Below are 24,533 nucleotides of genomic sequence, written 5' to 3' on the forward strand. Positions count from 1 at the left end.
AATACTTTAAAAGAATACAACATCCAGCCTGTTTTCAAAAACCTTCTGTTTTAAAAGTCTGTCTCAAGAGGAAGGTCTTTGCCTGCTGGTGAAAAACCAAGGATGGGGCCATTCTGGCTTCCCTGGGAAGACAGTTCCAGAGTCTAGGGGCAGCCATGGAAAAGGCGCTCCCTCGTGTCCCCACCAGTCGTGCTTGTGATGGGGGTGGGATGGAGAGAAGGGCCTCTTCTGAAGATCTCAGAGCCTGGGCTGGCTCATATGGGGAGATACAGTCCCTATATTTTCCATACTTATTTCCAATTTCTACATATGATTGTGAAAGCTGACCAGTGATAGGAAGAAAGTCAACTCATTTGAGTTGTGGTGCTGGAGATGAGTTCTGTGGATATCATGGTCTGCTAAAAAGACAAATGAGTGGGTTGTAGAGTAAATCAAGATTGTATTTAGAACTAGAGTAGATTCTTTCTCTTTAGCTTGAAGTACTCTACTGGTATGCTCTCTGTTCCTGGTGATTTATTCTTCCCAAGTGCCCTGAGTGCAGCTTCCACTTCACATTCTAAAATGGTAGTTTTATCTTCAAACAGTTCTTACTTGAATGAATGTCATAATTTCATCCCTGTTTTATAATTCTTCAGTGTAGTGTTTCCATTTTTAAAGAAAAAAAATGCTACTTTGTCATGTAATGTGCTTCCTTGCTGATTGTAGAGCATCCCTATTCATGGTTTAAATTACCCTTTGATTTTTTTTTAATTTGAGCAAGTGGTCCCTTTTTCTCCTTATTGGTTGTCATCTTTTTCTCTGCATTTATTATTATAATAGTTCTCCTTGTCCCTGCACACAAGTTGTTGAACAGTTGCATTCAGGATTCTGACCCTGTTTCAGTCACCTTTAACTTTGGTTTTTAGTCCGTCCTTAACTGCTTGAAGAGTTTAATCTGTTATCCATTGAGGCTTCTCTTTCTTTTTGTCTGCGGTTATAGTCTCTTTTTGCATTTCTCCCTGACAATGTCCCTGGCTGCTGGTTAATTAGGCTTAATAGTGCAAATCTGTTTTTTACATTATCTTTAAATTCTACAGATATGTTCTTCAGTTTGTATTTTATCAAGATGGCTGGTTTAGGATTCTTTAGTTTTGATCTAATTTTTTATATTAGCTGTTCCACTGTTTGTTTCTGGTCTTATTATTGCAGAGAGAATGGAACTTACTCGTCTTTTGCTTCCAGTTACATAGTATTTGATTTCTGTATTAGCCCTTAGGTAATATCCATGTATATAGTCATCTCTTTGGTTACTTAAAGAATGTGTTTGTGAAGAACAGATTGTTGACCTACAAAATTGTCAGTCGGTCTCTTGCTTCATTTCTTGATCCTAGGCCAAATTTTCCTACAATCTTTAATTCTGCTCTGTTTTCTATTTTTGCATTCCAATTGCTTGCGATTAACAACTGTTTTGGTATTGTTTTGTTTTGGTGTGTGATCAATCTCCTCTTGGACTCCAGCATCCAGTTGTTCAGCTTCTTCTTTTTCTGCCTCTATGGTTGGAGCATAATCTTGGATTATGGTTATATTGATGGGTATTCCCTCTAGTCTTAATGATATTATTTGGTCAGACTTTACATTATATCCTTTGTCTGCTTTTGCTAAATCTCTCTTCAATACTAATGACAGCCCATTTCTTTTTAGATTTTCATTTCCTGAGTAAAACACTGAGCAGTTATCTGACTGAAAATGTCCCATACCTGTCTACTTTAGCTCACTCATCCCAAGTATCACAATGTTTATATGTTTCATTTCTTGTTTTATTATATCTAGCTTCTGTTCATGCTTTTTACATTCCACATTCCGGTAATATATGTTGTGCAGCTTCAGACTTTACTTTTGTCTCTGAGCATATCAACACCTGAATATCCTTTTGGCTTGAGTCCAGTTGCATCATTAGCCACAGCACTACTCATAGTTGTTCTCTACTGTACCCCAGTAACTCATTGAGTGCCTGGCAGTTTCATCTTCTGTCACTACCTCTTATTTCATTTTGGATTGTCTCATCATAGGGTTTTCATGGTAAATGACATTCACAAGGGGTTTACTATGAACAGTGCTAACATTAGCTATAGTCCCACTGCCGTTGTTTCTGAAAGATCCTCTGCCCATGCCACTTCCCTGCCCACAACTGCTGCTGCCCAGTAGCTCTTTGGCATATTTAGTCTGACTCCTCAGCAAAAGCCGATCTGACATAAAGACCCTATCAGCAGCACTGCAGCCATCAGCATAGCCTCCTGCCACACAGAAGCATGCAATTTTATCACCGCAGAAAGTTAGTGCCATGGGTGGGAATAATTATATACCCAGCATAAATTAAAATAAATGCATGCATTGCCTGTAAGTGTAATTCCCCTTACATTCTGAGACATTGTGTCAGTTTTGCACAAGGAGTTTTAGAGCCTAGAAGGAAATACTAAGATGCCAACTGTCATGTCCTCACCAGACATCTTTCTGATCATGGCAGGACTGGGACAAGAACCTAACCTAACCTAACCAGGTTTAGTCCTATAACTAATTAACTGCAATGCCACTCTCTTTCTCCTTAATCTATTAGAGCCCCCTTGCCATCTGTCCTGTGTGGCCCATAGGCCTATAAAATGACTGCCGAGGTGATAACTGTCTGTCATGTGAGAAGGATCTTATCTGCAATGGGGTCATCTTGCTGACTTGTAAACTTCATTAGCCCAGCTCTTCTTAATCCCATCCAAACTTTTTGGCTGTCTAGTTGGTGTCAGCAACCCTGTTGATAACATTCTGCATTGAATTGCTCCAAACTCTCCTGTACAATCCAAACAACAACATGCCATCAGCCTCATTGCTGTTTCGAGTATTTATTCAGTTTGTTCTGAATCAGAGAATCAGCCTTGTAAGGGAGAAGAGTACCGTATCTCCCCACAGGGGAGCTGGCTGTCAGCTGCTTTGGACACCCAACACCACCATCTGCTTGGGTTAGTTATGATGGCAGTGGTGGGCACACCCTTCTGAAATGTCAGCATCTCCTCCTTCACCTCAGTCAATTCCTTGCATGCCAGAGGCATTCTGCGCAGGGAGAGCAAGGAAACATAGGCGCGTTACAAACTGCCATAAGGGACGTCCTCAGGACGTCCTAGTTTTAAAAAGGGGCGTCACTTCTTGACGCCCCCAAGCCTAATACATCCTGAGGATGTACAAGATGGCGACGCCCCATCTACATGGGGGACGCCATGATGGTGTCACGAATGCGCCGCCTCCAAACGAGGTGGCGCGGACGTGATTCCATCGCGCCGCGCGAGGGCGCTTAGAGTGCCCTTTACGCAGCGCAAGAAGGAGCTCCGTTTTGGAACTCCTTCTTGGCTTTGCATCGCTGCGCGCAGCCTTCAGACGGCTGCGCCAGTGACGCAGAGGAGAAAGGGGCCAAGCAGCCCCTTTCTCCTCCTCCCCGCCACCGCAGGGTGTCCTTGGAGCTTGAAGCCCCAAGGACACCCCTTTCCAGGTGTCTTTTGCCGCTTCCCCGCGGCCCGGAAAGCGGCGGATTGGGGCCTCAGTGGCTGCTGCTCTGGCCACTGAGGCCCCGATACACTGGGGAAAGGGGCGGGTACAGGTCGCCACTTTTCAACGGTCTGTAACCTGCCATAGTGTTTGTTTTGAGCTGAGTGTGAAAATCTTCCTAGAATAGGAAGGAAGAAACTAATAGCATGCAGTTTAATCCACACATGATCCAAACTGTTAAACAATAACTTTTAAATCTCCAAAATAACCACAAACTTTAACATTCTGTGATTTCCTGCTGACATAAGTACATTTTTACTGCAATACCTAAACCCGATTACACTTTGAGATGTTGTCAAGGGTTGAAGACACACAGGCAATCAGTAAGTGTCCCAAGTATTAAGGGGAATAAGAGGTAGTATACAAAAGGAAGGACGGAAGGAAGAAAGAAAACCTCTTTTTTGTTACTACTAATAATATAATAATAATAATTTATTTGTGTTTCCCCGCCTCTCCCAAGGATCGAAGTGGGGTCACAGACTGCTAAAATCAATACATACAATGCAATATAATACACTATAAAAACACAAAATGGTACATCTATACAAACATCATCTGCACTAGTATCTGTACCTGCTAGTGCAGATAATCTTGGTTGATGTCTGGATGAAACAAAGCAGTGGCCTGAACTAGGGCCAAGAGGTTTCCCGCCATAGGTATTAGGGATACTTAACTCTTACTTCAACTTTACAGCTGTGCTCACTGGAGGAGTAGCATCATAAAGGGTTAGTGAGAGAGGTTTATTGTAAAGAAGAAGCCAGCCTCTGCTCTGTAATATAAATCTGCTTGTATTGATGGGACATTTAAAGGACCAAGGAAGCAGTTCTTAATTAAAACGTACACACAGCCTCATTAAAGAGCTACAGGTGGCAATACAAGCCGCTACGCATCCTTTAATAAACTATTCTTATAAACCATTATAAAAAACACATATAGCTGTTGTTGTTTTTCCCCTTGAACTTCTGAAACTTGCAATTTTCAGTGCTAAAAATGTGGGACAAATTTGCATGGAGGAATATAAAGCAGATGTATCATAGAAGTGCATAGATTATGTCATCCATGTTTGGTTAGACAGGAATAGTTCAACTTCCCTTTCCATGAGTCTTTTTTTTTGGGGTGGGTGGGTGGTGGTAGTACCATTCTGTACTATTCTCCCATCTCTGAGCCATCCTGACAAAAGCAAGTGACATCATTGTACAAGCTTCAGTAGAGAGTCCTAGACAAATTAATGGGATAGGAACAAAACGAAAAGGCTTGTATGAAAGCAAAACTTTTCTAAGAGAACTAGGCCATTGGAGTCACAAATCAGCCAGTTTGTTTAGCTGTAATTTAAAACCTGAGTTGTGCTTCCCAGGTTGCGTTGCTTTTTCAGGCTGTTAGAGGTGCTGATCCATGCTTGGCACCTGTCTGGGAATCTTCATACATTCCTGTTGCTTTGATCTGAAAGCTGAGTTGCGTTCCCTCAAGTTCACAGGTCATCTGTCTGCATGAAGGTCCAACAGATTCCTCTTGCAACAACTGTTGCTGGGAAGAGATGTTGTGTAGTGCAGGAACAGCTCAATTCTATTTCCAGTGTCAAGGTGCACCACAGTATGTGGTGCATGTGAACGAAGGGCTTTTATGTCTAGAAATGACATTTTTGAAAGCATACAAAGTACTGTAATCTTGTAGGGCTAATTGGGGAAGAAGGTTTATGGCATAAGCTTTGGTAGACTCAAGTCTCACTCATCAGATGCTTTTTGTTGCTTTTGTGTAGAAGCAGACAAAGTAGACTGAACCTATGAAAGATAATGCCACAAATATCTATCTCCCAGTTAGTCTCAAAGATGCTACAATAGTCCTTTATATACTAATATGGTAAGAACAAACATCTTCTGTTTGTCCACAACTACCTCCCCTCCACTTAATTTCCTTCATGAAAGCTATGTATATTCTGTACATTTAAAAAACAAGCCTATGTTGAGGGAGTACATACATTCAGAAAATTACATTTTTCATATGGCTGATCAGATAATTTGGCAAGATGGCATAGTGGTTTGAGCACTGAATTATGACTCTGGAGACCATGATTTGAATCCTAGCTTAGCCACATAAACCCACTTTGTGCAAGTCACACTGTCTCAGCTTCAGAGGATGGCATTGGTAAACCCCTTGTGAAGAAACATGCCAACAAAGCCACATGATAGTATTGCCTTAGGGTAACCATAAGATGGAAACTGCTTGAATGCATACAACAACAACAACAACAAACAAAACAGAACTAGAATAGATTATGAGAACTGGGCATATATATACACACATATACACACACACATCCTTTGTAAGGTGTGGCCTTTAGTTGCTGGCACCAACTAGTGTCACCCGGTGCGGTAACTCATGGCGTCACCCCCTCCACTGACTTCCTCCTATACCACACCATACAGAATCCTTAACAATGTTCTTGGTATTACTGTTACTCATAAACCATAATTTCTGTATATCACTGAATCTAATAGCAATAGTTGTGACATAAACAATTTGCAAAATTAAAATTGTACCTTTCAATTACAATATCATACACACAGAATAAATATGTTTACATATGCACAGTTTCATGGAGTCCAAGAAAATGTTGTAAAATGTGATGTTTTTAAAGAAAAAATATTTAAAAAATATTTTTTTGAATTTTTAAATTTTTATTTTTTTAAAAAAAATCTGGGGCCTCTCTTTTCTCCTTTCACTGAGCCTCACCCCACTCACGCCATTTCCTAAAACATTTTAAACAGAAACAGATGAATGCCACAAACTCTTTCTGCCAAATGCAGATGTTTGAGGAGCAGTGGTGTCACTCCCCTTAGGGTGTTACCCTGCACTCGCAAGTGACACCACTGGTCACTGGATGTTCTGTTGAGTCTCCTCTTGTCTGGGTTTTGAAGGAAACCAGCTCTGTGACCACTAGCAGTGACTTTGATGGTTCTCACTAGTTTCACTGGGAGGTTGCTGACCAAATGAATCTAGACAGGCTCCTCCAGTCATGCAGATTCCATCACAAAGAAGTAAGGTGCTCTATGGTGCTATAAAGGACACACCACTTGCTACCTTGCTGTTTGTCATGCCACTTGGCTAAGGCTTCTCTCATAGTTGCTGTGCTCCTGATAGCCAATTATTGTGATTTGGGACACATATGCTACATGTTGTCTGTCATTGTTAACATGCCCAAGTAGTTAGGATAGTCTTCTTGCATGTTACTGTAGGAGTTCCTGCCTCAGTAGCTTCCTCTCCTTTGCCCCATACATTACTGTTCCTCCCCCAGGCATGCAAAAGGTCAGTACAGACACATTGCTCACTTCCCTTGGTGTGTATGGGTGGTGGTGGTGGTGGTGGTACGTGCCCTATGGAGTGAGCCACTGGAGGTTGTAATCAGTGTGTGTGTGTGTGTGTGTGTGTGTGTCTTCCTTTGCCTACGTAACAAAAGATGCTTCCTTTCTCAGTGAGTCTTGAATGTTAGTACCAAGAAGGCCTGTGTGTGTGCTCTTTGTAGTTGTCCTGCCCAGGGATTCATATGAGTACTAGATTTTGTTTTATCCCCTCCCCATCTTTATGTATTGTGGTCTGTAAAACAGTGGTCATGAATAGCATAAGAGGATTCAACCCTTCTTTGGTGGGATACCTAGGGAGAGGGCCTAAAAAAGGCTGTTGCTGATTGAGTCACTGGGGAAGATGGAGTGGTATCAGTAATTTTGTTTTGTATTTTAGGTGGTTGGTTGGTTGGTTAGTTGTAGAGTTAGTGTGCAAGAATGTGTACTGTGGGAGTATACCTGCTGTGAATTCATTGGTTTTGTCTGTCTGTGTGTGTGTGTTGAAATAGTCCCCAGTTGGTTGCCATTCTTTTCCTAGAATGCTGGGAGCATTTCTGTTGTTTCCTACCATTTTTGTGTTGTCTATTTGGGTGTGTTTTCCCCACCTAAGCACATGTTAAATACAGGGGCTGTTCTTCTCTTAGTCGTCATATATCTCCAACTTTAGCATAATGTGACTAACCATGGGATGGTCCATCTGGATTGGGGGATGATTGGCTTGAGGAAGCTCAAAATTTGTTCAGGCTTCACAAGCAAGTAGGATATGGTGCTTTAGTTCCCTAATCTCGTTTATCTGTTTTATTTTCAGGTAGAGCCTAATGCCACAGTAGCAGAGATCAAGAACCTCTTCCATAAAACCCGTATGTATGGAATTAATCTCTTGTGTATCTAAACACAGATCTTTTATTGGTTTTTGTTGGATTCGGAGTAGATTCCCGGGGTGCTAGCCCATTTTCTTGGAAAGATTAACACTGGTTCAATTAAGAATCAAGTCTCCTTCAATAGAAGCTGCTACACTGCAGAATTAATGCAGTTTGACACCACTTTAACTGCCATGGCTCAAAGCTATGGAATCCTGAGGTTTGTAGTTGGTTGTGGCATCAAAGCTCTCTGATAGAGAAGGCTGGATGTCTCACAAAACTACAGATCCCAGAATTCCATAACATTGAATCATGGCTGTTAATCTGGAGTCAGACCTTATTAGTTCTGCACTGTGGCAGAAGCCAGAGTATGCAAGTGAAAGCACTGACTCTCTCGTGTCTCTCTGATATTGACTTCAGCAAAAGAAAGCAGGCAAGCAGGATGGAAATTACTGAGCTAAAATCCTTACTGTTTAAATTTAGATGTACATTAAGAATGTGTGTGTGTGCATGTGTGTGTATACATACACATACACATATTGCCTAGACCCTGGCTACCTAGATGAATGTTTCGAGTAAAGGAGAAGCCCAGCAGAGCTGGCTCTCACCATCTTGAGGAATAAAGAAGAAAGGAAGGAATCTTTTATGTGGCTGCAGACACACCTGGAAGGTTCTGCCACATGGTGTGGTTGCTTTGATACATGGATGCATTGATCACCATGCATTACAACCGGGGAAAGACAGTATGTACAGGGTAAGGACGTACAGGACAGCCATACTGTTTGACACCTCCTTGCTCTAATAATAAGTGGGAGAAGAGGATGTAAAGAGAATGCTTGGTTGAGAAATATTTTCCAGCAGTTTTGCCCTTGTCTTATCGTTTTACACTTGGATTGGCATCTAGTGGAGAGGCAGAAGATCAAAAGTGCAGAGCTGCTTACTTTATAAATAAAGTTAGTATTTGGAAACCTTTATCAGTGTCAGTTAAAATACAGCCTTCCCTCCGTTCTCGCAGACTTGGGATCCACATCCCTTGATTATCTGTGGGAGGTGAACGGAGGGGGTTAAAATGGGGTGTATGCCCCTGAGGGGGTGCACCTCCATTCACACCAATAGGGCTTCAATATGTGAGGGTTTCTGTTTTCGCCAGGGGGAGGGGGAGTCCGGAACAGATCCCCCACAAAAACGGAGGGAGGACTGTAATGTATCCTTGAAAAATACCGTCCTCATAAACTTCATTAATTGGAACAGATTTATATTCCACCTTTTTCCCACAGTGGGACCCAAGGTGGCTTACAGAAGAAACCAGTTAAAAACTGACACCGTTAAACCATCATATTTAAAACAACTAAAATCATCCCATTAAAACGGTATAAAATTACATTTAAAATACAAAAGTTAAAAAACATAAATAGAACACACACACCCTATAAAAGCCTCCCTGGCAATCATTACATATTAAAAGCCTGCTTGAATAAAAATATCTTTGTTAGCTGGTGAAAGGAAACTAGGAGGCCAGCCTAGCCTCTCACGGAAGTGTCCTCACCAAGCGAGCCTGTGATGGTGGTGGAACCAAGAAAAAGTCTTCCCCTGCAGTTCCTAGCATTCTGGGAGGTTCATATAGGGAGATACGGTCTTTCATTTAGTCTGAAAAAACTTTGCATGATGCATCTTGCATTCTGCATTCCACAGCATTTGATTAAATAGCAGCAGAGAAAAGACAAACCTTTGAAAGTCGAACTGAGTATTGGCTGAACAGTGAGATTTTGGAATTTGTAATTTAACTGGGGGCAATCTGTTAAATTGTATTTACAAGGAATGATTATAGAACTTTGGCTATTGCACCTTTATCTGGCTTTGCTTCCTCAAGCAGTCAAAAAACTCAAACTTGAGACTTGAGAGTCCAACCCTCTTGTTGTATACATCAGAGATGCTGCTCCCTTTTTTAAAAAATGATCTCTTATTGGCAGGAATAAATTACTATGTGTCATATCATATGGCTAAGTACATTGAGTTAGCGCTGACAAAAAGAGAAACTTCTAAACTATCTAGTGACACGATATAATCTTAGTTTGAATTTGTATGCAACCGGAAGCTCCTATAATGAGTCCTTCCTGAATCTTCGTTCGCAAAGTAAAGCCAAGAAGAATCCCTGTAACTGGCCCCAGTTGGAATTCTACCCACAGCATTTTGGAACTGCTGAAGTTTCCAAACAATTTCCAAAGGCAGCCCATTGTAGAGAGCATTACAGTAGTCTAAATGGGATGTAATCAAGGCATGTGTCACCGTGGCTAGATCTGAAGTCTCAAGGCACAGCTGCTGCACTAGTTCTAGCTGTTCAAATGCACTCCTAGCCACTGTTGAAACCTGGGCATCCAGGCTCAGAGCTGAGTCTGTAAGCCTGAGATTTCAGGGGGAGTGTAACCCCATCCAACACAGGCCAAGTCCCTATTCCCTGGTCTGCTTTATGACTGACCAAGAGCATCTCTGTCTTGTCTGGATTAAGTTTCATTTTGTTTGTCCTCATCCAGTCATTTACTGACAACAGACGTTGGTTCAATACCAAGACAGCTTCCTTGGATTCAGATGGGATGGATAAAGTTTTCTTCACTCTTTCACATGTTAGTTTCTTCCTTAATTTGGAGTGTGTATTTCCAGACGTAGATCAGTTTCTTTCATGTGTTGAAAGAAGTGGAGAAATGTGAAATAGGTTATATGATTGAAGTGTTGTATGTGTCTGTAGTATACAGGAATTGATGTTGCCTCATGTTGTAAGAGGGGTTTCTCTTACATAATTACTAGCAAACATTTTGAAGGAGTGAAAGGCAGTTAAGGTTGCAACCACATACCTTTTACCTGGGAGTAAACCTGAATGAGTTCACATATAGACATGTATAGAATTGTTTCATCAGACACTATTTAAGTGCCTTAAGAATAATTTTACTCATTCTTCTTTTAAAAAATCCATGATGGTTATTTTCAGTTTCCCCAAATTTTCATTTGTTTTTTAAAAAAACCTCCTCCCAATTTTCCCTTTTGTTAAATGGGCCAGAATTCTTGATCATTAACTCAGTGATAATCCTGGGTACAAAGGAAGCACACCACTGAATGAATGCTTTTTCCGCTCATCTTTTGGAACACTGAATTGAGGTATCTTCTACTTAGACTTCTTTCTTGATCCAAGTGTGATCCTTGTCCATAAATCTGGCAGTAAAGCTTTAAGCACAGTGGGTGACTTTCTGTAATGTTGTCCTTTGATGTCAGAAGCTCAGGCTCACAGTGTCACATTGGAGTCTCTTTTTAGTGGCTGAAGGGCTTCTCCACTGGAAACATTGCATAAATATAGATCTTGTCTAGGCTATTCAAGAATAAAGTTGTATCTTGCATTCCCTTCCTCTTGCCAAATCTTATTGGTATGGGGGGGACAGGGACCAAATCCTTTTAAGACTAGAGAGTGGTGGGCATGTAAAGGCAACACTGAAAAACTCAAGACCAGCTGCATAAAAAGATCATAAGTTGCTCCTGGTTTCATGTTGTAGCAACCTGCTGGCTTAGGTTTAAAGGAATGAGGGGTACTTCTGGCAACAGTTACCCTAGAATTTTACTCCCTAGAACATGGTAGTAATAATTTCCCTGGATCTGTTCCCTGTCAAGATTCTAGCTGCTGCAATGGGGACCCACTGAAGTTTACAAAGTTTCTTATGGGAGGACTCTTCTCTATGGGATGTGCCTAAGAGAGACCTCTGCCTGGAATTGCAGGGAAGCCCTCAATTGACAAATAGACTGGATATAAGACAGCCTCTTTCTCCTTTTTCCAGATCCTCAGTGGTATCCAGCCCGGCAGTCTCTGCGACTAGATCCCAGTAAGTTTATGTGTATCATAAAGCACTCCAGTATCCCTTCTTCAGAGTAACTTTTCTTGACAAGAATGCAGTGGTGGTGTTTTTTAAAGATAGGCTGGTAGTAGACCATATGAATAGGGTTGCTGGGTCTTGATCTGTGTCCTAGAAATTTCTGCATGTGGGAATTTATATGAGGATCCTATGTGAAGGGCTATACAACCCTTCAGAAAGCAGGCATTTCTGGAACTCCAGATGCATGGATTAGTGAATGTTTAATTAAGCATATGTTCTTGTTGTCTCCCATCCCCATCCCCAGTTTGAGTGTCTTCCTCTTGGATGCGAAGCAGTGAGTAGTTTTTCTCCTGTGGTAACCAAAGAGGTAGCTGCTGCACTCTTCCTTGTCAAGGTGCTCGAGACAGCTGCAGATTCATTGTGACTTCTCCTTTCTTCCAGAGGGAAAGTCTCTCAAGGATGAAGACATCCTTCAGAACTTACCCGTGGGCACCACTGCAACCCTATATTTCCGGGACCTGGGAGCACAAATCAGCTGGGTGACTGTGAGTGTGCTTCTTCCTTAAACAGACTCCCCTCCCCAACTGTGTCTTTGATTTCCTTAGCCTTCATCATCCTGCTTCCCTTCCTTTCAGGTCTTCCTCACAGAGTATGCTGGGCCGCTACTGATTTATTTGCTCTTTTACTTCCGGGTGCCCTTTATCTATGGTCGGAAGTATGACTTCACTTCCAGCAAGTACTCTGTTGTGCAGTAAGTATGTGCAGCCCAAGGGCCACTCACTTAACCCGGAACTGGGCACACAGAACATGTGTTTTCTTCCTTTCTGGTTGGACTGGCCTCTTTTATTGCATCTTGCTCTTAGGATGAGAACACTCTTTTTACCACAGTCAGCACTTTCATAAACAATACTTTAGCTGTGAAAGAAAAGAACTGACAGGGCTGAACACCAAATGCTGTGAGCAGAGAGCAAAGCAGAAAGCCAATGTGATGCAGTAGATTGCTGGACTGGGACTTGGGGGGATCCTTTTTTAGCTCCTCATTAAATTGTGAAGCCCATGGGGTGGTCCTGGACTAGTCAGTTTTGCTCAACTTGTTAAAAATCTCTGGTTTTGGTTGATGCTTTGGGATGTTTCTTAGGGATTTTGTTCTGACCATGCTAGTTCAATCTGTTGTAGCTGCTTAAGGAAAACTTGCACAAATATCTGACTAAGGAAATACTTGTGTATGCAGTCTCAAAACAGAAGACCTAGAGAACTTAAAGAGAGTGGGTTGTAACCTTCCAGATGTATTTCCAGATGTTGCTGCTCTAGTGGGAGAAGGATTATCAGTATTTCTCTGGTGGATTATGCTGCTATAGTAATTTCTTCTGACAACCTCCTGTTATCCTTTCCAGCCTGGCCTGCATCTGCCACTCTTTCCACTACATCAAGCGCCTCCTGGAGACTCTCTTTGTTCATAGGTTCTCCCACGGCACAATGCCCTTGCGTAACATCTTCAAGGTGAGCAGGGCTGGAGATGAACTCAAGCAAGGAGGGGCATAGAAGGGCAAACAGTACAAGAGTTGTAAAGGGCAACCTACCAAAGTACTACTTGCTCTTTTCAAGTGGCAAATAGTATTCCCCATCTTCTCTGGGAGTACAGGGAAGGTCTGGCATCCTCTCTTCTTGTATGACAGTGGTCTAGGGAGCATATCTCTTTTAATTCCACTGGAAAGCCATTTCTTAATGTAGAAATTAATCAATAATTTCTTAATTTTGGATTCTTTCTCCAGAACTGCACTTACTATTGGGGTTTTGCTGCCTGGATGGCATACTACATCAACCACCCTTTGTACACTCCACCTGGTAAGCTCTTGGTGGGCAGTGCTGGCCAGAAAGTCCAAACAGCATTTAAAGAAGCAATATATTTGTGTGTGTGTGTGTGTGTGTATGTAAAATATTTACAAATTACTTTTCTGTCCAATGTGCAATAAAATCACAATGAAACATATTTAAAAACATGCTATTCAGATTTTTAATAGCCTGTCAGAAGTTTAATAAGTATGGAGCTAGTGACCTGGTGTTATTTATTTTTCTTGTTTTGTAATTTACCAAAAAGAGTTTCTGCATAGGGAGCTTTAGCTTTGTTGCTGTGAATGGGTGTTTGTTCTAGCACAGTAGGGAATATACTGGCTCTGTTGCTAATGAGTCAGTGTAGTCATGACTCTGTATACTCTTTGAATCTGGCCCATGCAAAAAATGTGATGGACAGATAAGTCAACAGAATCTCCACCCCCTCATAAAAAAAGTTTTTAGGCCTTTTTTTACTACTGAAATAGTATGAAACCATAAAGGCAGTTCTTAGAAACAATGTCTAGTGAGCCAAGAACGTGTTTGCCAGGTAGACCTTTAACAAGTCACAGTGTTTCGTGAGGCATAATTTCCTGCCTCACAGTGTTATTTTGAGGATAAAAACATGGTGGTGAAAATTACATATAGTGTCCTGAACACCTTGGAGGAAAGGTAGCATATAACTACAGTAAATATTAAGACTCCAAATTCTCCACTGTAAATTACTCTAAGACTTAAGTTGATATTCACTTGCTAGCCTGTCAGGTAATTTATACACAGATTATCTGCTTGTGGAGGTAACACCTTTGGAGTTTTTTTTAAAAAATATAGTTTTTTTTAAAAAAATTGCAGTTTTTCCACTTTCACAGGCGCCCTGTGCCCCTAACCCCAGCAAAAGTGAAGAGTCTTCATATTCGCTGGGGTTAGGGGCACAGGGACTCTTCACATTCAATGGGGTTAGGGGCACGGGGCGCCTGTGAAAGTGGAAAAGCTGCAAATTAAAAAAGAAACACTACTTTTTTAACCTGAAATAAAATCTCTCTAGGAATCTCTAGGTCCTCAGCACATCTGCCAGAAGATAATCACAGAATTGTGCTTGAGGACTTACAAATGCCTAGAAAACTGTTTTTGCTAGGAATCTCTATGTCCTCCAGTGTTTCTCTATGGTCAACTTCCACCAGAGTCAGGCTGGACATAGAGATTTCTAGAGAGAATATAGTAGTCAAATCCGTGAATAAACAAATCTGCAAAAGTCAAAGCCACAAATGTGGAGAGTCAACTGTATCCATAATGTGGATACATTTCCCATAATGTGCCAGATGTCAGACTTCCTGTACTTCTAAGCATGCTGTTGCTTTATCCTTTCTTCATTGGCCTCTAAATACTGTAATTGGAAACCAACCTCTCCCCATGATTTTTAAAATGTTACATTGTACCCAGTTTTAAATTTTCCTTTTTATGATTTGTCATTTGCTCCCTGCATTTAGTTAATAAGGAAGAAGCTGGGGGAGGTGTTGGTGCCTCCACATGTATTAAAGTCTGTAGCTTCTCTCCTGATTTCTTTTCTGGTGTTGATGATCACAGCTTCACAAAAACAGCTATATAGTTGCTGTCATTAGGCTGTCCCTCTAGACAATTCATCTGAGTCTGTGCTCACTGTGGGAACTGTTGTTTGTAGACACATACTATTTATTTCTTCTGTCAAAGTTACCTAACATAATTTTTCTTTTTCCCACTCCCGTTTCAGCATATGGACATGAGCAAGTGAAACTGGCACTTATTCTGTTCCTGGTAAGAATTTATTAAATCTTTTGAGAATTTAGCAAAACAGCCCATTGTACGACTGAAAGGGCTGTGATAGGAAATGGGGAAGAAGATTCCAAAGACAAAGTAGCTTCTAGTGGGTGTGGTTTGGAACTATGGAGATATGTGAGGCATCTATGAAAAAGTTCATTGTGCTGAAACACAGCTGTGCCAAGGGTCTGGGCTGCTTGTGCCATGAGGCCAGTCCTGTGCCAGTTTGTGAAAGGCAAATGCTGGATCTTGCAGAAACTGCAGGGGTACCCCCATGAAAGAAAGAACTGGTGTTGTCTTGAGATTTGGGGAGGGAAGGGGAGGGTCAGGATATATTGGGACTGCAAACACACTATAGGGTCTCCATGCCAAAAGCTGAGCTAGGTCAGAACTAAAGATTGGGACTGTGTGTCCCACTAGGTGGGACCAAGTAGCTGAAGTAAAAAAATGCTTTCTCCTCCTCTCATGTGTGCTGCTGCTATGTGTGAGATGGAGGTGGTGGTGGTGGTGGTGCTGCTGCTGCGAGCTGCCTTCTAAGAACACAGCATATTATAATGAATGAGAGGACAGTTCCCCAGTATACGGGTGTTACAATCTAGAACAGACACATGAAACAACAAAGCAAAGAAAGGGGAGTGGAATTGAAATGAACACATGATAATTTTACTTGTTCATGCCTTGGCTTACTTAATAGGAGAATATTGGATGCAAGACATGTTTTCTCCTGTTAATCCTTGATTCCTTGCTTTGAGCTGAGGTTGCCCTGCGCATTGTTCTAGGACCCTTTTCAGTTCTGGGGCTCAGCTCTAGAAGCAATGAAGTGACAGCTGTGGAATGAGAGGTCAGAATTTACCAGTGAGAGAACAGGATTCCTCCTTGTACTGGCATGCTCAGGTCACTCACACTCCCTTTGGAGTAGCTCCTGTGTCAAAAAGAAGAAACTTGACAACCTTGGTCAGAATTATCTACAGATTTTGGGATAGATCTAGGTGCAAAAATCTGGCTTGGACTGATAAGGGGTGTTTGGCCCCTGTATGCTGACCCCACTGGCTTTGTTTCTTCTTGCAGTTTTGTCAGCTGGGAAATTTCTCAATCCACATTGCTCTGCGAAACCTGCGCCCACCTGGTGAGTAGAGCAGAGGAGGGTTATGGGAAGTGGGCTTCTGGGCTGCAGAAAAAGTGCAGCCAAGTAGCAGGAAAGGGGCCTCATGGTCCATCATATAGTGGCCAGGTTAAAAGGGATACATGATACAAGGCACCATGTCAGCCCAGAGCTGTACAGATTCAGCATGCTCCATATCTGGTGTTCACTCTGGAAAAAGTATCATTGTTTGTGTAACTCATAATATTGTTGGGATATGTAGCATCTAGATTGTATATTTTAAAATGTTTCCAAGCAAAAATAGGATACAAAGGAAGGAGATGTGATAATGAGTTCCTTTGTTCTGTCTTTATTAGGGATAGTCTTCTTGCCTGTCCCCATAACATTTTCTGGAATATGAGAATGCAGATAATACAATCACACCAATAAAACACACACACTATACAGATCTTTTTATCTTGCTGATATTGTTCAGCTTTCTGGATTCTGTGTGTATTGTATATATGTATTTATAGACACCTGAAGGGCTGCTAGACATCATATAGTCCAACTGCATTTTGGGTAGAAGAGAAATTATATCTCAAACACTTAACATTAGGTTATATCCTATGTATGATCCTCTTCCTCTGAGTATCTCCTGGTTTTTCAAGTACAAGTTTCCATAAGCAGTCAGAATGCCATGTTGGAAGAAGGTGTCAAAGCAGGTTTAGTTGAATATGTAAGTAATTTTTCACTGGTATGTCATTACCAAATTGGTTACAATTTATAGTAGGCCAGTGTCCATGGAACATGTTTATTTCAGAGGAAATGTGTAACAACTATGAGATTGGTATAATAGTTTCTCTTAGAGCACCCTGTTCTTTACTGAGCAGGCCAGTCTGACCCAAGAGCTCCCGAGTTTACTAGAAGTGCTGTGCCTACCACAGAGAAAATGTAAAGACTGTTGTGTGTGTAACTAGACTGGTACAGGGGTACCCCGGGTTACGAATTAATTCGTTCCGCGGTTAATTTCGTAACCCGAAATACCTTCGGAAGCGCCGAATTCCCCATAGGCGCTAATGGAAAAAAATAGCTCTCGCTGCGCCTCCGGTGGCGAATAGCGCCCGCGGTTTTTTCGTAACCCGAAAAAACCTTCGTAACCCGAACAATAAATCCCTATGGGATTTATTCGTATCCCGAAAAATTCGTAACCTGGGTAATTCGTATCCTGGGGTACCACTGTAATACTAAAACTGCGAATCAGTGCTCTGTGTGAGCGAGAATAACCTGGCTGTAAGGTTGGTATTTACAGCAATTTCCTTTTACTGAATCACTAAAAAAAGCAGTGTTCAATTTTAAAACAACTCTGCTTAGTTTTTTGAACACCCCTTCAGATATTGATTAAGTGGCTTGATAACTAAGCGGTTGCTTGGAATGAGAAGAGGGGTGCAGAATGTAGGTACATGTTTTGCACATTCTGCCTAGGCATTAGAACCAAACTACAGTGGTACCCCCCGGGTTACGAAATTAATTCGTTCCGCGTGTAATTTCGTAACCCGAAATACCTTCGTAAGCCGAATTCCCAAGGCGTAATGGAAAAAAATAGCTCTCTTGGCCCGCCGTGGGCAAATAGCGCCGCGGTTTTTTCGTAACCCGAAAAACCTTCGTAACCCAAACAATAAATCCCTATGGGATATTCGATCCCGAAAAATTCTTAACCTGGGGTAATTCGTATCCCGGGTACAACTGTAATACTAACTGCGAATCAGTGCTCTGTGGCATGGCAGAATAACCTGGCTTGAAGGTTGGTATTACAGCAATTTCCTTTTACTGAATCACTAACAAAGCAGTGTTCATATTTTTAAAACAACTCTGCTATATTTTGAACAACCCTCTTCAGAATTGATTAAGTGGCGCTGAAACAAGCTGTTGCTTGGAATGAGAAGAGGGGGTGCAGAATGTAGGTACATGTTTTGCACATTCTGCCTAGGCATGGTAGAACCAAACTACAGTGTTACCCCTGGTTCGAAATTAATTCGTTCCGCGGTTAATTTCGTAACCCAAAATACCTTCGTAGCCGAATTCCCATAGGCGCTATGGAAAAAAATAGCTCTCTGCTGCCCTCCGGTGGCGAAATAGCGCCGCGGTTTTTTTCGTAACCCCAAAAAACCTCGTATACCCGAAACAATAAATCCCATGGGATTATTCGTATCCCGAAAATTCGTAGAACCCTGGGTAATTCGTATCCCGGGGTACCACTGTATGGCTTAATCCACGTGTAATTTTGCCTATTGTTTTAATGAAATGAAATTCTTCTTAATTCTTTGCAGGTTCTAAGACCAGGAAGATCCCATATCCTACCAAGAATCCTTTTACGTGGCTTTTCCTATTTGTCTCCTGCCCTAATTATACCTATGAGGTGAGAATCAGAGCCTCATAAAAGGTTAGAAAAGCCTGAATGTGGAAGGGACCTTGCCTTCCCCTGCTGTGTCTTGTGCTCTTTTTCACATGAAGTCTATCACCAGAGTGTAATTACAGGTAGATTTTTGAAGGCTGCGCTATGCTGGCATTTTCCTCCCCCTTGTAACTGTGAAGAAGTATCCAAGGAGGCTTGTGTAGTTGGATTCTTACTGACCCACAGCTAAAAAACATATAGTATGGGGGTTTTATCTGTCTTGCCTGCAGCAATATTCAGATGGTGTTTTCCTTCTCTTTCAGGTGGGATCCTGGGTTGGCTTTGCTATCATGACTCAGTGCCTTCCTGGTAAGTCCTGGCTTCAAAGATGCCTTTCTTAATAACTTTAAGAGAAGAACTGTAGGGCATGTTATATTTTCTTTTTCTTCCCCCAGCCTTTCTGTTTTGCTGTATTTTCATTCGTTAGGAAGCCAGACATTGATTTTGTTATGTGCCTTCATGTTGACTCTGACTTATGGCTATTTGATCAAAGGGTTATCTTGGCAAAGATTCATTCAGTGGAGGATTGCCATTTTCTTTCCTAGATGATAAGAGAGAGTGACTTGTCCAGTCACCCAGCGGGTTCTGGTGGGGATTCGATCCTTGGTCTCTCAGAGGTCTAGCCTAGTTCTCTAATCACTAGTCACCATTAGTATTGAATGGAACAGTGTCTCTGAGCAGGATAGTGGGCTGTAAAATGGCACCACACCAGATTCTACAGCTGGCACGAATCTGCAGCTACATGACTTCAGTCAGTGGCCCAAAGCCCTGGTATTAAAGGAGAGGAGGAGAATCTTCTCAATTTTAGCATATACTAAATAACTTTATAAATCTGTCACATCCCTATTTAGTTATCTTTTTTCAAAGCTAAAAAGCCTCAAACATTTATGCTTTTTCCTCACTGGGAATGTGTCCCAGCCCCTTTCATCACTCTGGTTAGTTTTTTTCCCTACATCTTTTCCAGTTCTGTGTTAATCCCTGTGAGATAAGATGACCAAAATTAGATGGCAAGGATGGGTAGCTATGGCCCTTCATATGTTGGACTACAACTCATACAAGCCTCAGCTAAGCAGACAGTAGTAACAGGTTATGGGGGCTGCAGTCCAGAAACACTTAGTAGTTTCTTAGAGGCCCTTAGTAGTTCACCCTTGCTTATATGCAGCTTTAGCCAAATGTAAGAGATGTATATAAGACCATTAAGATACTGGTGATATTCCTACTGCTTCAGCAGAATTTCTGCAAGTACAGTGGTGCCTCGGGATACGAAATGATCGGGTTACGAAATTTCCGGGATACGAAAAAGTTGGATTGGCAAAAACTGTTTCGGGTTACGAAATATTTTTCGGGTTACGAAATTCATTTCGGCGCGAAATTCAAATGCTGCAAAGTGCAGCTATAGGCTTTCCAGTGCTAACGGAAAAGTGTTTCGGGTTACGAAATTTTCGGGTTACGAAAGGAATGGTGGAACGAATTAATTTCGTAACCCGAGGCACCACTGTATGTTTAGTGGTTCCATTGAATTCAGTGTGACTTTCTTTCAGTGTGTTTCACTTAGAATCATAGAATCGTAGAGTTGGAAGAGACCACAAGGGCCATCCAGTCCAACCCCCTGCCATGCAGGAAATCACAATCAAAGCATCCCTGACAGATGGCCATCCAGCCTCTGTTTGAAGACCTCTAAGGAAGGAGACTCCACTACACTCCGAGGGAGTTTGTTCCACTGTCAAACAGCCCTTACTGTCAGGAAGTTCCTCCTAATGTTGAGGTGGAATCTCCTTTCCTGTAGCTTGCTTCCATTGCTTCGGGTCCTAGTCTCTGGAGCAGCAGAAAACAAGCTTGCTCCCTCATCAATATGACATCCCTTCAAATATTTAAACAAGGATATCATATCGCCTCTTAGCCTTCTCTTCTCCAGGCTAAACATCCCCAGCTCCCTAAGTCATTCTTCATAGGGCATGGTGAATGACTTAGGGGGCTGGGGATGTGGATATCTATTGTGAGCTGAAGGGATGTCATATTGATGAGGTGCCTGACACCTGCTGATGAAATGGAACATGCTAGGGCAAGAGAGAGCCTCTTGAAAGTGGTCTGCTAGAAGTTTGGGTGCTTACCCCTGTGCTTGTGAGGAATCCTTTGGTTATTTTTGGTCATTATGTAATCAGAAATAAGTGGACACTCTGGTGGTGGTGGTGGATGGGACTAAATTCAGCAGTGGACAGAATCGGAATCAGCAGTGGGCACATCACTGCTTTTCCTCTTTCTGTTGTTTCTCCCTCTTCCTTCCTGCCCAGCACATTGTCAGGAAAAAGAACAGATGGCTATTGCTATATCTGAACCCCAGGCTGATGTTGGATGACAATCCCACTCTTAATTCCATTGCCACTCCTCATGTGCAGCTGCTCTGAGCTGTTCAACTTGGAGCGGCTTCAAGAGACGCAATACTGCAGCCATTGGTCCAGGAAAACTCCTGTTCGGAGAAGCTTTTGAAAGAGTGGTGGTAAACGTGCATGTATTCACTGCTCCTGTGGCAGGAGATCCCACTGTTGGGCTTCTGAAATTCAGCCACAGGTTGCCCATTCTATTCTAAATGATGATTCTATCTCAAAATGCAGAGTTTTTTGGTGGCTTGATTGAAAGACTAGCAGAATTTTTCTGAAGTTTCCCATAATTGTTAATTTCTTGAAACCACTCCTTTGTGTTTGGAGAAGAAAGTAGAAAATAACTTTCTCAACAACTAACACCATATGTTGCCCTTTCTATTTTTCCTAACAGTGGCTCTGTTCTCCCTGGTTGGATTTATCCAAATGACCATCTGGGCAAAAGGGAAACACCGAAGTTACCTGAAGGAGTTCCGGGATTACCCACCACTGCGTTCACCAATTGTCCCCTTCCTGCTCTGAGCTGGAGGCAGCTACCTCTAGATCTGGGCCGGCAGTTTTGTTTTGTTTTTCAACCTTGTGAGCAGCTGTTTTTGGAGCCTAAAAGTAGGGTTGTCTCTTGCTGTCTGCACAATGATCAGAGGGAAACTGTAGGGATTCCTTGATTCTGTAGGTTACTGTTCCACTTCCCACCCTCCTCCAGTATCTTTCTCTGTATCCCAGTCAAGAGCCTTGAGCTTAGAATCTCCTTTCCCTAGAAAACATTATATAGCCAAATGCTACAGCAAAGAGGGAACAATTCAATTGTACCATGATTAATCACCACAGAAGGAGCTGCTGGGCATTACATTTGCAAGAGCAGGTGCCAAAAACAGAATCTAGGGAGCCTGAGTGCCACCCAAAGGCAAAAGTTGTTTTATCACTCTAGCTGCTTGGGAAAACAGGGGCTAATTCCACTACTCAATGAAATTTAAGAAGGGCTATCTGCCTCTTTGGTTAAGTATGCCCTACAGTGGCAAGTACTGGTATGGCATAACCCTACTGTATGACTTCCCTTTCTGGAATGTTTCTCCATACTAAAAATTCTCTTAAGACCTTTCTGGGAGGAGGAGAACCCAATAAGGACTTCTTGAGGAGGTTGTCTTCATAGCAAGTTATATAGCAAGACCTTGTGTACCCTTTGGCCCCATTTAACAAATAGGTACTTGTGCTTGAGACCTGAATTTTGAAATCAATGGTATGAACAAGCCTGCCAGTATGTTTTTCTAAGTCAGGCAATGTAATTGTAGCCGCCTATTGTGACCAGTGGGGTTTACAATTGTGACAAGGGTATGTATTCACAAGATACACTGCTGTACAAGTAAAGGAGACAAAGCTGGTGTGATGTGAGAGCAACTGGAGCTTCCATAGGTGCCATCACATAGTCTTAAGCACAGATGCCTCCCCTTTCCTCTAAATTGTGTCTTAGTAGCAATTAGGAGCCTTGTTTCTTTTCCCCATGCCCCAAGCTTGGTAGAACACTATTCTCCAAGTTTACTGTGCTGTGGGAGATAGTAAGGTAGGTTGTCTTTAGTTGGAAAGCGAGGTCATTGAAGGGAGTCTTTGAAAAGCTAGTCTTTTCTGCAGAGCCTGCTCTCTATTCCATTGTCAGTCTCTTCAAGCATTTTGGTCTAGCTCACTTAGGTGTTTGGTGTGGTACTGACAGCATCAGGACTGTTATTAAAAGCTATACCTATAGCTGCACTGAGAAACTCCTGGAAAAAATGACTGCTTTGAAACAAGCTTTGTAGCCATTTCTTGTTACTTTAAAAAAAAAAGGCCCGCATTCTCACAATAGAGAATATTCAGTGTTACGGAAATGAAGCATCTGTGCTTGACAGTCTCCTTGTGAGGACTTTCTTATCTTTTCCTGTTTGTCTTAATGTAATCAAGTTTATGATCCTACATACACTTAGTTGGGAGTCAGCCCCATTTACCTCAGTGGGACTTATTTATAAGCAAATCAAGTTGGTCAAAGATCAGCTTTAAATTTGCAATAGTCTTATGCTGCATGTGAGCGGGAAGATACAGGAAACCTGCTAGGCTCCATGGCAGCTGTTTAAGATGAGCCACTTGACTAGCTATGGTCTGTTTCACGTGGAACTGTCTTCTTGAAACTATACCAATAAAAATAATCCAGCCACTGGACTGTATCAAATTACTTCTTTTTAGAGCAGGATAGCCAGACTTGCATGCCAAAGAATCACAAAACTGTTAATATTTGGATCATATCTAAGAGAAGGGTAAATGCTAAAAAGCAGAAGCCCACAAATGGCAACCATACAACCCTGATAGAGCTTCCCTCCTCACATTTAACCACATAAATAGGGATGGGTTTGGGGACAAAAGAGACCTAAAGTGGCAAGTCTACTCTAGGGGGTGGTATGGGCTTCCCATGTGCATTTACACCTGTCCAGTCTAGGTCCAAAATCATGTGGGAAGCCTATGTAGGAACTGATTAAACGAAGTATTGACAGCAAGTAGGAGAGCATGGCCCTAATCTCCTCCTCATTTTATTGTAAAGATGAAGTCATCAGTCTTACTGTACAATTTGTGCAATCTCAATGCATTCTGAAGAGCTAAGTGTAAAATGGGAATGGCCAGGGCTTGCAGTGTTAAATTGCATCAAGTTCAGTTGTCACAGCAGGATGCTTCGTGGGGGGGGGGGGGGGGGTTTGACTCAAGAATTCTGAACAGGGACAGCCATAACACTGCTCTGTCTACAACAGTTAAGGACTATTGCCAATACAAATGTTCTTAGTTACTACCATGGGATAGACAGGTTTACAGGAGACTTCTAAGTGGCTTTTTAAAAAAGTACTGAAGATGGAATTGTCATCCTAATCTGTGGATTTCATATATTACTTATGTATGAGGAGACCTTTACTGAAAACTAGGTACTCTGAAGATATAAGTGTGAAAGGTCAAGTATCTCCTCAAATTAGAGCAAAGTACATTTAAGTGTACTCAAGTGGTTAAGACACTGACTCTGTTGATTGCAAGAGCAAGATCGGCAGGTTGGCAGTTCGAGGCCCCAGTGCTGCATGATGGGGTTCAAAGCATACAAATGCAAATAAAAAAATTACCACTCCAGTGGGAAGGTAAACAGTGTTCTGTGTCATCGTGCTGGCCACACAATCACAGAGTAGTCTCTGACAACGCTGGCTCTTTGGCTTAGTAACTGAGATGAGCACCACTCCCTATGGTTGGACATGACTTGAAAACCTTGTCAATGGAGAATACCATTACCTCTATACAGTACGTTTAAGAGTACAGGGGGCATGGGATCTTAGTGCAGAAACAAAACTCTACATTCTCAGCTTCTGGGCCATCTAAT

General features: G+C 42.0%; 1 protein-coding gene across 2 annotated transcripts in view; it reads left to right on the forward strand.

Annotated features, from left to right (window-relative positions):
- Nucleotides 1-23,339, forward strand: part of TECR (trans-2,3-enoyl-CoA reductase) — a 57,323-nt gene extending 33,984 nt beyond the window's left edge. For both annotated transcript variants that reach the window (XM_042448913.1, XM_042448911.1), the window contains 11 exons: nucleotides 7,714-7,765; nucleotides 11,584-11,628; nucleotides 12,061-12,164; nucleotides 12,255-12,370; nucleotides 13,014-13,119; nucleotides 13,392-13,464; nucleotides 15,197-15,240; nucleotides 16,312-16,369; nucleotides 18,655-18,743; nucleotides 19,043-19,088; nucleotides 21,552-23,339. In XM_042448913.1, coding sequence (XP_042304847.1) covers nucleotides 7,714-7,765; nucleotides 11,584-11,628; nucleotides 12,061-12,164; nucleotides 12,255-12,370; nucleotides 13,014-13,119; nucleotides 13,392-13,464; nucleotides 15,197-15,240; nucleotides 16,312-16,369; nucleotides 18,655-18,743; nucleotides 19,043-19,088; nucleotides 21,552-21,679 — 861 coding nt within the window. In that variant the 3' untranslated portion in view covers nucleotides 21,680-23,339. The remainder of the gene's footprint in view (nucleotides 1-7,713; nucleotides 7,766-11,583; nucleotides 11,629-12,060; nucleotides 12,165-12,254; nucleotides 12,371-13,013; nucleotides 13,120-13,391; nucleotides 13,465-15,196; nucleotides 15,241-16,311; nucleotides 16,370-18,654; nucleotides 18,744-19,042; nucleotides 19,089-21,551) is intronic.
- The last annotated feature ends 1,194 nt before the right edge of the window (nucleotides 23,340-24,533 follow it).

Source organism: Sceloporus undulatus, chromosome 2 (genome assembly GCF_019175285.1).
Source record: "Sceloporus undulatus isolate JIND9_A2432 ecotype Alabama chromosome 2, SceUnd_v1.1, whole genome shotgun sequence".
Lineage (NCBI taxonomy): Eukaryota > Metazoa > Chordata > Lepidosauria > Squamata > Phrynosomatidae > Sceloporus > Sceloporus undulatus.